The sequence below is a fragment of the Pelodiscus sinensis genome, chromosome 11 (assembly GCF_049634645.1).
Source record: "Pelodiscus sinensis isolate JC-2024 chromosome 11, ASM4963464v1, whole genome shotgun sequence".
NCBI classification, from domain to species: domain Eukaryota; kingdom Metazoa; phylum Chordata; order Testudines; family Trionychidae; genus Pelodiscus; species Pelodiscus sinensis.
The window spans coordinates 19,863,212-19,876,466 of NC_134721.1; the positions used below are offsets into that span (position 1 = coordinate 19,863,212).

The window sequence follows — 13,255 nt, forward strand, 5'->3', positions numbered from 1 at the left end:
ATTAACTTCTTTCCATCTCATGTTTCCCCTCTCTAAAATTAGTCAAAATACACACCCAGTTTGAAATGCATAGATTAAAGATGCACTGTGTGTATAGATCATTATTAGGTTCTTCACATGGTGAAGGAATTATGGTGTAAATTGAAATGCAGAGTTTCAACATGGTCTTTGCACCAGCATGTTTACATACTTCTGTAATGATAGATGCCTCTTTAGGATCTAACAAGATGGTTTATTAGGTGATGAGCTTTCGTGGGCCAGACGAAGTGGGCCTGAGGAAGTGGGTCTGTCTGGCCCACGAAAGCTCATTACCTAATAAACCATCTTGTTAGTCTTTAAAGTGTTGCATAATCCTTTCTTTTGTTTCAGCAAGATCAGACTAACACGGCTACATCTCTATTACTTTTCTTTAGGATTTGTTTGACTCCTTTAAATATGGCAAATATAAATTTATAAACAAGGATTTTACAGCAGATTACATGTTAAAAAAATCCTATTGAAAAGTAAGGTTAATCAACCAATATCCAACTAGGTTGGGCCCCACTGAAGTTCTTTTCTGATTTTGTTAGGCTACGTCTACACTGCAGGCTTCTTGCACAAGAACTGTTTTGTGCAAGAGCACGTCCACACTGCCATGTGCTTTTGTGCAAGCATGTCCATGGCCGTGTGGACGCAATCTTGCACAAGAAAGCTCTGACGGCCATTTTAGTCATAGGGGTTTCTTGCGCAAGAAATCCGTTGCCCGTCCACACTGCCTTCTTGCGCAAGATCTCTTGCGCAAGAGGGCTTATCCCTCGTGGGGAGAGAAATAATTCTTGCACAAGAAGTCCTCTGTTCCGACGCTTTACTGTAAATTTAGTGTGCAAAAATGCATGTGCAGTGTAGACGTAGCCTAGGGGTTTAATTTTAGCGGGAGTTAGCGCTCAGGTTTCTGCACGATCCAGTTCATAGTATGCTAAAATAAAGGTACTGCCTGGATGATAACAAGAAATGCTAAAAACTAGTCTAGAGTAAATTACTAGTGAGCAGCACAAAAAACTATCGGTGGAAGACTAGTTAGCAAGACTTTAAGAACGCACAAGGCGTGAAAATCCTGCACAGCATCAATACAAACTGGTGATAGTGACAAGTCAGCTGCATGAAGAGCTTAAAAAGTCTTGCAAACACATAACATCAAACATGGTGTGTGATAATGTGAACAGCTGTTACCAACACTGAGGTGATTAAGTAATAAAGCTGAAGGGGGCTGACCCAAAATTCAATGAAGTCTAAACTCCCAGTAAACATTGGATTAGACTAAGGCAGGGCAAGATGCAGCCCAGGGGCCAGATCTGGTCTGCCTATCACTTTGATCCAGCCCACAGACTGCATCTGGCCACTTTCTATTTATATCCTGCTGCTTGGCCACTGAATTTCTAGGCAGTGGCTCAGGCAGCAGGATTCTATTTAAATAAATCACGACTGCTGGTTGCAGTGCTACCCTCGTAGGGACTGGAGCCGTGATCCCTTTAAATAGCCGCAGCAACTCAGGCAACACAGTAGCAGAAGCGGCAAGCTCTTTATTGTGTTTTTTAATTCAAAGCCTCCAGTCCCAGACAACTCTGGGTAGATGCCAGTTCCCAACCCCGTTCCTTCTACCCCAGATTTCACCCTTTCTGGGGCGTGGAGCCGGCCCGGGACCATGTACCAAAATTCATTAAGTGATATCCCCTCCCTGTGAAAATTATTGCCCACACATGAATTAGACCCTAAATTTGTCACTTCTGCAGAATCAGGCTTTTAGCCTATAATGTTAGCAGTCGGCGTTTGAGAGAACTAAGAACCTGTCCTCTTCTCTTCTGGGATTATATGACTTGATTACTTACAAGTAGCCAAACAAAGGGAGTTGAATATTTCTGTTGCATCACTAGTTGGAAGCAATACTTACATGGCAAATAAAAAATAAATTGATAGCACTTGGATTTTTATGATACAGTAACATAGTATTACTCAGGTGAACATATGATATCAAGTTAGAGTCTGCATCACTGAGGAATGACCAACTATTAAAATAACTTATTAAAATTTATTTAAAAATATCAATATTTATCAGCTTTTAATTACAATGATTATATGGGTTTGAAAACACGTTTAACACAAATATTGGAATTAAGCATTCAGTGATCAGAATTACAAATGTGTGAAGTGAATATAAGATGTTTCCATTTCATGTGTACATACAGCCAAGAGCAAGGTGTTAAGTACCAAAAAGTGAAGCTTTTATAAAAACATATCTGCCTTTGTCAACCAAGACTCATTTTTTCATGGTTTTCCCAGAGCCATGCTTGGTATGTATTGAGTTTGTGATCTTGTGGATGTACCTGAAAGAGAAGGAAAGCATCAGAACTGATATTTTCAATAAAATGTCTTTTATAAAAATATCTGGCAATACTGAAATTTGTCTGAAATATCTCCAGCCCCTGCTTGGAACCTACTTTGCAGTTTAGGTGCATTAAGGGGTAGATAATACTTAAGCATGCATATTCTTGAAATGAGGGAATAAGTATTGATCACACATGAAACATCACTTGCATCAACTGAGAAGGCAAGTAACTCAACTTTGCTAAGTGGAGTACAGCTATTATTTTCAACAGTCTGTAAATGAGAAGAACTTGGTGCAGATTTGGGTTACAGAAGAGGGAGGGAAAGCAAGTCAGAGCAGATGCTATGCCCTTGCAGACAAATAAAACAGGGGGTACCTTGACATCATAAAGATGACTGCTGTTACTAGGATATGGGGGAGAGAAATCTCATTACCAATCCAAGAAACACAAAAGGAAAGGAAAGGGGGTAAAGACTATGTCAGACTGACAACATCCTCTGATATCCTGGACAAATCTTATGGAATTGAGCTAAACTTTACCGAGTAAGATTTTTTTTTGGAGTACATTAAAAAGTACATACTTTTTCCTAGTAGGAGGATGCCAATGTATTTCCCTCACTTTTAGACCTTTGAAGCCAGTCTCCCCAGGGCTAGATTTCTAATTAGGCATGATAGACACATGTCTAAAGGTGTTGGCATTTGAGATGTGCTTTACCTCTCTAAACTGTGTGCAACATGAGGTCAGCTGTAGATAGGGGGCACTGAAGATGCTGTGACTAGGGGTATGTAAAATGCAAATCTGGCCCTACCTTTCCTGGGGGAAGTATGCATGTATAGATTCAAGCTTGATTCTCCATAGAGCAAACAGACAAAATGTATCTGGATAAATATCTTGTTTATAAACTGACTCATGGTTTTCTTCCTGATCCAGCAAAAGGATAGGACCTTTAGTCCATGAAGGGACCCAATCCTCAGAGGAGGACTGGCAGGACTTGGCCTACTGAGGCCCTATATGACCATGGGCTCTTTGAGCTGACCCGTGATGAACCTGACCACAAAAAAATCCTTTTCATGGGGTTTGGAAGGTATCTTCCAACCAGAGCCCATGTTAATGTCGGAATGGTCTGCAGTAAGGCTATTAGCATGCGTGTAGTTTTTTATACTGAATAGAACTGTGTGGTAACTTAGAAAAACACTCCTTTATTGGTCTCTGAAGTAGCAGCAGCAAGCAGATATGCTTGGGCAGCCTGTGTCTGCTGGCAATAACACAGTAAAAGGCACAAAACTATGCAGTTTGGAAATACTCTGGTGAGGAGAGAGAGATACAAGTCTCCATCCAAGATAGGCAATGCCTAGGAAGCTGGAAGTCTAGAGCAGTATGTGCTCCCGCTAGACAGCAAAGGGAAAATACAGGCGCAGTTGCCCTAACTACAACAGCTGTTACTAGCCTTTATGTGCCTCCTTGCACTCCCAGGCACAATTGTAGGACTAGCTCTCGGGGCTATTCACATGAATATGGACTTGCATGGTCAATAATAAAGAGTACAGTCTACGAATACATCTTAAAGTAGGCAGATGATTTCAATTCTATTTTAGTTTTAATCCACATGATGCTCTAGGATTCAATCCAAAGTCTAATGAAGTCAATGGAACCCACTAACTTCTATGAGCAGTATTCAGAGAATGATAGCATCACTTACCTCCTTCCATTCATTCACACAGAAGATTCTGTATGAATCATTGCCATACTTTCCAATCCCATACAGCTCAATAGGATACCTCCACTGCTTGGTCAGATACTCATCTACAGAATAAAACCCCATACTTCATCAGGTTAACATGTAGAGAAACGTGTCACAAAAAATATTAAAAGAAAACATCGGTATTCATTGGAGAATTGGAAAAATCCTATTTTTTTTACATTTAAAAATCCAAATCCTTTTGAACGCCTCAACTGCAACAAAATATATTACATTAATAAAAGGTGAAAAAGGAATTATTTCTAAACAAATCTCACTAGGAAAGACAACCTTAAATGACTATAAAGCAAAATATACACAGTAATGTTTTTATTTTAACATGAAAATACTGTAGTATGTTATTGCAAAACACATCAACCTTGTTCATACTAACGAGAGTTTGATGACTATCTGAATTAAAAACAAGGACCTGCTCTATTTTTGGAACACAAAGACAACTACAAAGCTGGGGTTCATAAAGCCACTTTTTTACTGACATCAGTTTAGACAGTTCTACAGACACGTTCAAAAGAAACTACCTGAAAATTTGATAATGGTCTTTGCTCTGAGTTCATAAAGGCCAAGAGGTTTAAGCAACTCTGACATTTCTTTCCAGTCTGCAGTTCTTGCTACTTCAGGGGAAGGATATTTCTCCAGAAACTCCCAGAGCACAGGTATTGCCATCTTACCTAGGCAAAGATAAAATGCTGTGAACATAAAAGCTGTACAGTAACTTTCCTTCTGTGACTATCTGAATGTTGTTGATGAGAGAGATGAAAATTTTAAAAGTAATTTATATTACTATAGCTTAGATTATTTTAATAGTTTACTTAATCCGCTCAATACTGTAATTAAAAACTTCGTAGCTGAGGTTCTGATCTTTCAACAGTAAACAGTCTCTAATAGCCAGGGCTTGCCAGCCCTGCACTGCGCATGCGCAAAGTGCCGGTGAATGGGGCGCACAGAGCGAGTAGATTCAGTGGTTTGTTGAGCCCTGCTATTAGCCACATAAGACCCAAATTCAGCATTTACATAAGCTAATGCAGTTCAAAGACCATGACACTGGTATGTAGAAATTAAGCTTCACATTTCATATACATATGTACCTGAGGTCTTATTGAGAAATATGGTTGCAATGAGGAGCTTCCATGGATCATGAAAGAGTATTTCTTGGACCAAATTAAATGGAGACCGAGGAGGAGTCCATTTCCTGAAGGCCTTCCTTCTTGGTGGGCTTGGAGCTGTACACATACATGATTATGAGAAATTTTACTAAGCAGTAAAAGATTTCAGACTCCTAGAATCCTAGGGCTGGAATGCACCGCAGGTCATCTAGTCCAGCCCCCCCTGCCCAAAGCAGGACCAATCCGAACTAAATCATCCCAGCCAGGGCTTTGTCAAAAAAAACCTCTAGAGATGGAGATTCCACCACCGCCCTAGGTAACCCATCCAGTGCCTCACCACCCTCCTAGTGAAATAGTTTCCCCTACTATCCAACCTACACCTCCCCCACTGCAACCTCAGACCACTGCTCCTTGTTCTGCCATCCGTCACTACTGAGAACAGCCTCTCTTCATCCTCTTGGAACCTCCCTTCAGGAAGTTAAAGGCTGCAATCAAATACCTCCCCACTCTTCTCTTCTGCAGAGTAAATAAGCCTCTTCTTGTAGGTCATGTGCTTCAGCCCCCTAATCATTTTGGTTGCCCACCGCTAGACCCTCTCCAGTGCATCAACATCTTTTCTTTAGTGGGGGGGCCCTCCATTTTTTTTAAGAGAAAGTGGAGCAGATTCATCCCCATGTTCCCACTAGCACACAGGAGGGTAGAGCTGATTATTCCTGGGGCCCTAACACAGGCTAGAGTAGCCCCGAGGGCTGCCCTAATCTGCGCTTGTATTTCTTTGTTTCAAAATTGGCAGGGCAAAGGACTGTCCAAGCCATAATCATCCTCATCCCATCCCTACAATGCACCTAAGGTCACTCTGGAGGTGGTACAGAACTAGCTTGGTATCTGGATGTAGAATGTCCCTGTCCTGGGGCTGTTCTCTGGGGAGAAGGGGCCTTACAACTGCCTGAAATCCCCTTTGTATCTGTTAAGTACTCAGCATGAAGGAAATGTGTGGGCTCCACTTCTGACAAAGAACAGCCTTACAGAGTAAAACATAGCTCATTCTCAGAGCCCATTCAATCTGCAGCTTCTCTGCTGAGCTAAGTAACCAAGAATGCAAAACGTGATGGCGGTTGTACAATAGAAACCTGTCTGCTAGGGAGACAAAAATTCTCTCATGTACACCACAATGCAGCCAGCAGGTGATAGTAACTCTCAAATTAGTACTGGATTTGAGCTACTGAGATTAAGGCAAAAAGCTAATTCCTTAAACCTTCCAATCCCCCCAGAACACAGTTTTCTTTCCCACAGAGAATACTATACCTTCTTTACTGTATTTACTAGAAAAATATGGACTAGTTTTCCTTCTCTCTACTTGTGTTCTTGGGGGACAGTCTTCTGAAAAGAAAAATATCTGGGATTATCTTTCTTAAAATTAAAATAATGTGAAATGGAAAACAAATTTTTTTTCCTTGTCATGAATCAATTTTCTTTTTATGATGGGAACAAGAACTTTTATTGGCCCTGCCATTTGTAAATGAGAATTAGTTTCACTCTGATATCTATCAATATTTCAGCAGCTGTTAAAAATAAATCTTCAAATGACAAATCCTTAACAAAAGTAATCATATCTCAGTCAATAAATGCTGCATGTATGTAATTGAGGGCAGAATCAATGAATTATTATACTAACCTCTGAACCAAGTTTTTCTTGATTGAAAATCTGGCCACTTTGGCAGTAATTTAAAGTTAACTGATATGTGGAGAGCAGTGATCATTACTATAATAAATCAGAGAAAGTAATGGTGTGATTTCTAAATGTGAATAAATCCATTTTGTTGGCTTCAGATGGTTGGTTTATAACACTTAGCTACTTTAATATCTGATGCAGGCATTTAAAAATGCTCTAAATTAGTTAGCCAGTTACATGTTTTGTTTCATCTGTTAATTGCCAGGGCTGGAGGCTGCTTCAGCCTGCCATAGTGTGGGTAGGGTCCAGCCAGCTGGGCCCTCCACAGTCGTAGGGCTGCTCTGGCATATCACATGCTTGTACAGTGGGTTCCAATCAGCTGGGCCGGCATGGCTGCGGAGCGGCTCAGGTCCGCCATGGGAAGGGTTCACTGGCCAGGCCTGCCATGGCTGTGGGCAGGGTCCCACTGGCTGGTCCTCCCCGGCCGGAGCAGGGTCCAGTTGGCTGGGCCAGTTACCTTGTAAACCATCTGATAAACTGCCTGCTTAATGGGTAATCAGTTAACCTCTTACATCCCTAATCTGATGCTCTGTATGGTAAGTATGATAAACAGATTAGACTCCTGACAAGTTGATTTAGAAAGTTCTAAACCATATTCAGTCATGGAGTAGGCAGGCCTGAAACAAACACTTCTTTTTTGTAATTAGTTTTGAAGTATCCCTGATGGAATTTTAGAACAGTACTCTGCTCTGAAATGTATATACCTTGAAGCGTTTTCACTGATGTAAAGCTTTTCTTGGCAGAAGGCTGTGAAATGCTAATGTTCGTTTCAGTGCCAGGTTTGAAATCCTGGTTACCCAAATGTATCCAATCTTTCTCTTTCCCAAACACACATGATCCTTCTTTTTCTGCAATGTTCTTGTCAGATTTTATAGCTGCATCATCAGAATTCTTCTCTGCATATCCTAACTCTCCCATGGTTCTTGACTTCTTTTCAGAGAGAGGAGTTACTGGTTCAAGACGCATCTCTAAATGTGATCCCAAAGTCATTATTTCATCCTTTGAGGGTGTGTTTGCTTTTCCAGTATCTGTGGGGTTTAAGTTCTGATTGTCTATTATGCCACTCTCAGAAACACAAACATCTTTCTTTTGCTGGAATTTTTTTATTTGGCTGCTCTCAGCCTCTTGTTTATTACATGATGCTTTTCTCAGCCTTTTATTTTGGCTGTGATCTGGATTCCTCCTTTCTGACCTCTTTCTAGCTTTCTTAATTTGATCCCTTTTTCCAACTGCTCCCTTTTCTTTGGCCTTTCTACAATATTCCTTTGGCTTAATGTCTTTAATGACTAAGTCCTCCCTGCCCTGTAGATGGATGGAAATGTTTTCCAACTGTTCATTACTGGTCTGTAACTCCAGAACTTTAACTTCTTTGCTTCTTTGCACACTAAGATCTTGTGCTTTACTATTACATCGTTTATTCTGTAATCTCGGTCTCACAGGTTCTTCACTGGATCCTTTGGTTCTTGATCGAGTTTGGCTCTGAGGAGGAGCAGTAAAGTCAAAATCTTCAGGTTTAAGAATAGTCTCTCCATTTTTTGTAAAGTAAGCCACAAGTGCACATTTGGATCTTAACTTCACTCCTTGAGGACTATGAAATGAAATAAAAGTAAACAAATTGGTGGTTATTGTTTTAATAGCAAGGAATGGAAACAAAACTGCACCTCAAATTTAGCTGCATTTTTAAAAAAAACAATCTAGCTCAATAATTAAAAGGCTGGTAAAATATTTTAGACCAGGGATGTTAAATTTAGATTAATCAAATAGATTAGATTAGTAGCTGATGGGATTTCCATTGACTACTCAACTGTGCACTCTCTATCCCTCTTGTACATACCAAAAGAGAGAGGCGCAGCAGTCTCCCCCTGCACCACTGCCTCCCCTATCCCCCTCTGGAGATGGTCCTGGGGAGAATGGCTTTTAAGCTGGCTCCCCCCAGCACCAGTTTCCCCCGCCCTTGGTGCCTCTGATACAGAGGCAGCAGGGGGGAAATGGGAGGGAAGCGAGTAGTGACTTGACTGCCCAATAAGCTTAGGCTTATCAGGTAATCAACTAGTTGTTTACATCCCTATTTTAGACAAGTTTTCTATTAACTTTATCAAAAATATTCATACAAAGACAACTAATATACATGTAATACTTTACACTCATTTAAAGATATTAAAGCATTTTACTGCCTCATGTTATCCTCACAATGCACATTTTTTTTTTAAAACAGATTTCCATATTATTTGTGTGAAGCACCAAGACATTAAATGTTTTGCCCACAGTCAAGAATCAAATTCAAAGGATTTGAAATCAGCAAGAGTCTATTGTTCGGTGGATAGTGTGGTAGCACTTTAAAAACTAACAAAACATGTAGATGGTATCATGAGCTTTCGTGGACACAGCCCACTTCTTTGGCCCATGAAAGCTCATCATACCATCTACGTGTTTTGTTAGTCTTTAAAGTGCTACAGACTATTTGTTATTTTTTAAGTTTATCCTGAACAGACTAACCCAGTTACCTCCTGAAGTTTCCATTTAGTGGGTTATGGATCAGTCCCAAACTAACTCTGTGTGAGGACTGGAACAGAACCAGACATTTGATTCCTAGACTCTGCAACACTTATTCTCTACTAAGCAACCAGCAGATTAAGTCTGTGACATACACTGGTTTTAGTTACTATACAGATTTAATTTCAAGAATTGCATCTGATGAAATAAACCTGAATTACCTAAGAATTACCTGATGAAATAAACATCATATTTTCCTGCAGTTTTGCCGGACTGTCTTTGCTTTGTGATCTTCTCCCATCCATCTGGAGTGGTTTTCAGACATCTAGAAGCCTCTTCTGATGCAACAACTGCATCTTCTTTGCATGGGAGTGTTTCTGCTATGGTTTCAGTACCTTCAAAAGATTCTCTTGTATCTGTCACTAATTCTTTCCCATCTTCTTTTGTTTTCTTTCCAATTTGCATGTCACTTTTGTCACTGAAAGTATATCTAAAATAAAATTGTAGAAACAAATTTATCTCAAACTGTTCATAACTACAATATTTCAAGAGCTGCAGAGATTTGAAAACAATTTAATTGAAAATATGAAGGTAGTTACTGACCTATTGCAAATATTTTTTTCAGTTACATAGGAGACCTTGCCTCTTGTTCACTGCGACACAAGATGCTGGGAGAGCAGAGTAAACAGCATGATCAGCCTAATCTGACGGGTAACAAAATATTTGCAATCTACACTATGTTTTACATATTGGACTAAGGATGTTAAGAAGTAGGTAATCCTTTAATCATTTAGTTGATAAAATGTTAAGAGTGCTCTACAATTCACAAACCAATTGTCTGTGGCACCATATTAGCACAAGGCCAGGAAAATGATAAAACCTATATACATGTCAGAGAAGGGCAACTAAAATGATTAGGGGTTTGGAATGGCTCCCATAGGAGGAGAGATTAAAGAGACTGGGGCTTTTCAGCTTGGAAAAGTGGAGACTAAGGGGGGATATGATAGAGGTATATAAAATCATGAGCAGTGTGGAGAAAGTGAATGAGGAAAAGTTATTTACTTGTTCCCATAATATAAGAACTAGGGGCCACCAAATGAAACTAATGGGCAGCAGGTTGAAAACAAATAAAAGGAAGTTCTTCTTCACACAGCACGTTGTCAATCTGTGGAACTCCTTGCCTGAGGAGGTTGTGGAGGCTAGGACTATAACAGGGTTTAAAAGAGAAATAGATACATTCATGGAGGTTAAGTCCATAAATGGCTATTAGCCAGTATGGGTAAGTAATGGTGTCCCAAGCCTCTGTTTGTCAGAGGATGGAGATGGATGGCAGGAGAGAGATCGCTTGATCACTACCTGTTCGATTCACTCCCTCTGGAACACCTGGCATTGGCCACTGTCAGCAGACAGGGTACTGGGCTGGATGTACCTTTGGTCTGACCCAGTATGGCCGTTCTTATGTCTACAATTTTTTTCTAAAACATATTAGTGCTAATTAGCTATTGAAGGGTATGCATGTCTTCATTTTAAATAAAATGTGGTTTGGAAATTGGGTATGCAAGGAGAGGCATGCTGTGGCTCACCACCTAAGCAAGAGGAGGGGGGTGAGCTCGGCATGTGGAGTGCAGAGGTGCGGGCATGTGACAAACAAAGCCATATATGGAAAGGTTGAATCTGATTGGTTTAGAAGTTTGTGTTATGTAACCTGTAACCATGTGCTATAAAACAGCAAGGGGAGGGGCTCCTTGCTCGAGGGGCTCTGGCTGATTTTAGTACCAGGGGCTCTCCCTTTGTGCACACTGAATAAAGTATTGAATTGAATTGAATACCCTTGATTCTGCCCAGCACCTGACTCTCTGGGAACCGCAAAATCCCAACACTATGTTCTGGAGTAGAACTCTTTTTGCTAGCGGATGGGCGGGGAGAAGGACAGAGGTTGCCAATGGTCAGTTTTTTTACATTTTAAGTAGTGACAACCCTATACATTACTATCTGACTACATTAAACCTGTGTGTCTCTCACATGGGCTGAAAGGGAATGCCACCAAATTACTCAACACCAACTCCACAAATCACTTAGCTGGGGAATGACCCAGTGCAGTCTTGTGCAAGGATGGTGAGTGAGCTTTGCAAAGACTGAGAGGCTATGTCTAGACTGGCATGATTTTCCGGAAATGCTTTTAACGGAAAAGTTTTCTGTTAAAAGCATTTTCAGAACAGAGCGTCTAGATTGGCACAGACGCTTTTCCGCAAAAGCACTTTTTGTGGAAAAGCGTCCGTGGCCAATCTAGACGCACTTTTGCGCAAAAAAGCCCCGAATGCCATTTTCGCAATCGGGGCTTTTTTGCGGAAAACAAATCTCAGCTGTCTACACTGGCCCTTTTGTGCAAAAAGGACTTTTTCCCGAACAGGAGCAGCATAGTAATTCTGCAAAAAGCACTGATTTCTTACAGTAGGAAGTCAGTGCTTTTGCGGAAATTCAAGCGGCCAGTGTAGACAGCTGGCAAGTTTTTCCGGAAAAGTGGCTGATTTTGTGGAAAAACTGGCCAGTCTAGACACAGCCAGGAAGTTCACCCACCTGAGCGAGGGAATAACAAAGCTACTTTAAAAAAAAAATCTGAATTTCAGTTTAATCAAGTTGTTTGTGTCTGCAGCCACATAAGTGTTATGAATGCCAAATCAGTGCAACGTATCAAAAAACAAAGCTCCACACCAGTAGGTGTCAGAACCTTACACCAGCCCCAACTCTAGCCCAGTTCCCTGAGCTAGCTAGGGATGTTAAATTTCAATGAATCGGCTAATTGAATAGTTGATGCAAACTGCATCAGACTCTTCAATTAGTCAATAAAGGCGAAAGCACTGCAGGGATGGCAGGGCCCTCAAGCAGCCTCTGCCAGCCCACGTTTCAAAACAGCAGCACTGCATGGAGCCCTGGGTCAGCAGGGGAGTCACCCGCTGGCCCCGGGCTGCACAGGGCACTGCTCCTTTGAAACACTCCATCCTCCCCCCGCCCCTTGCTGCCTCTTTCCGGCACACGACTAGCGAGTTGCCTCGTCATTCGCATCCCTGCCCTGAGCCAGCTGAGACCCAGCCCGGTGGTTATCGTGGCAGCAAGAGGTTCCTCAGACCCGCTCGTTTCAGGTCCGGCCATTCAAGCTAAACGGGACTCGCGCAGAGCGTATGACACGCGGTCAGGGCTTTGGGCGAGCGCAGAGCCCAAGAGCCAAGCGAACAGGGCACCGAACGGGGCCGACGTAGCCACACATGCCCTGTGACGTCACCAGCGTGCGGCATCATCACCGCCTGCGTTGTGACATCACCGCACCTACTACAAGGCCTCACGTCATGGAGCCAGCCTGAGGCAACAGACCGCGCCCGACCCCATCTTCACGGCCTCCGGCCCTTCTGTTGCTATAGTTACTTTTTACCTGCCCTTCTCTTGCCCCCTTACTTCCGGAGCTGCCATAGTCTAGCACCTCCCATGTCACGGGCGCGCCATTCCGACCCGCACTGCGCATGTCAGACCCAGCTCGCGTGACGCTTCTCGAGACTGCAATCCCGCCAAGAACATCTCCCGCGAGAATAGTCTGTGCTGTGACATAGTCTGCCTTTTGCGCACGCGTATTCCAAACTAAGACCCACAGAGAGCTCCACGCATGCGCAGTGCTTTTGTTTCCCCCTTCTCACGCAAGCTCAGTGTTCATGGGAGGTGGCGCATGCGCAATTAAGTTTCAACAGTTGCGTTTTTTTAACCTTTCCATCCCCTCGCGTCGTGCCGGTAGATTCCAAGCAAAGGGTTTTGGAGT

General features: G+C 42.0%; 1 protein-coding gene across 7 annotated transcripts; it reads right to left on the minus strand.

The window, feature by feature from the left end:
* Window positions 1-2,045: 2,045 nt before the first annotated feature.
* Window positions 2,046-13,074, minus strand: MBD4 (methyl-CpG binding domain 4, DNA glycosylase). 7 transcript variants are annotated; one of them, XM_014578452.3, is made up of 10 exons: window positions 12,878-13,028; window positions 10,054-10,118; window positions 9,683-9,940; window positions 7,662-8,545; window positions 6,901-6,987; window positions 6,531-6,605; window positions 5,208-5,342; window positions 4,641-4,790; window positions 4,063-4,166; window positions 2,046-2,360 (listed from the first exon to the last, which is right to left on the minus strand). In XM_014578452.3, exons 3-10 carry the CDS (start codon window positions 9,913-9,915, stop codon window positions 2,283-2,285), a joined length of 1,746 nt encoding a protein of 581 aa, XP_014433938.1. In that variant the 5' UTR covers window positions 9,916-9,940; window positions 10,054-10,118; window positions 12,878-13,028; the 3' UTR covers window positions 2,046-2,282. The 7 variants fall into 7 exon arrangements, with proteins under 7 accessions (XP_014433938.1, XP_014433939.1, XP_075794850.1 ...); XM_014578453.3 differs by lacking the exon at window positions 12,878-13,028 and adding an exon at window positions 12,553-12,852; XM_075938735.1 differs by lacking the exon at window positions 10,054-10,118 and having other exon boundaries at window positions 12,901-13,074.
* Window positions 13,075-13,255: the final 181 nt, after the last annotated feature.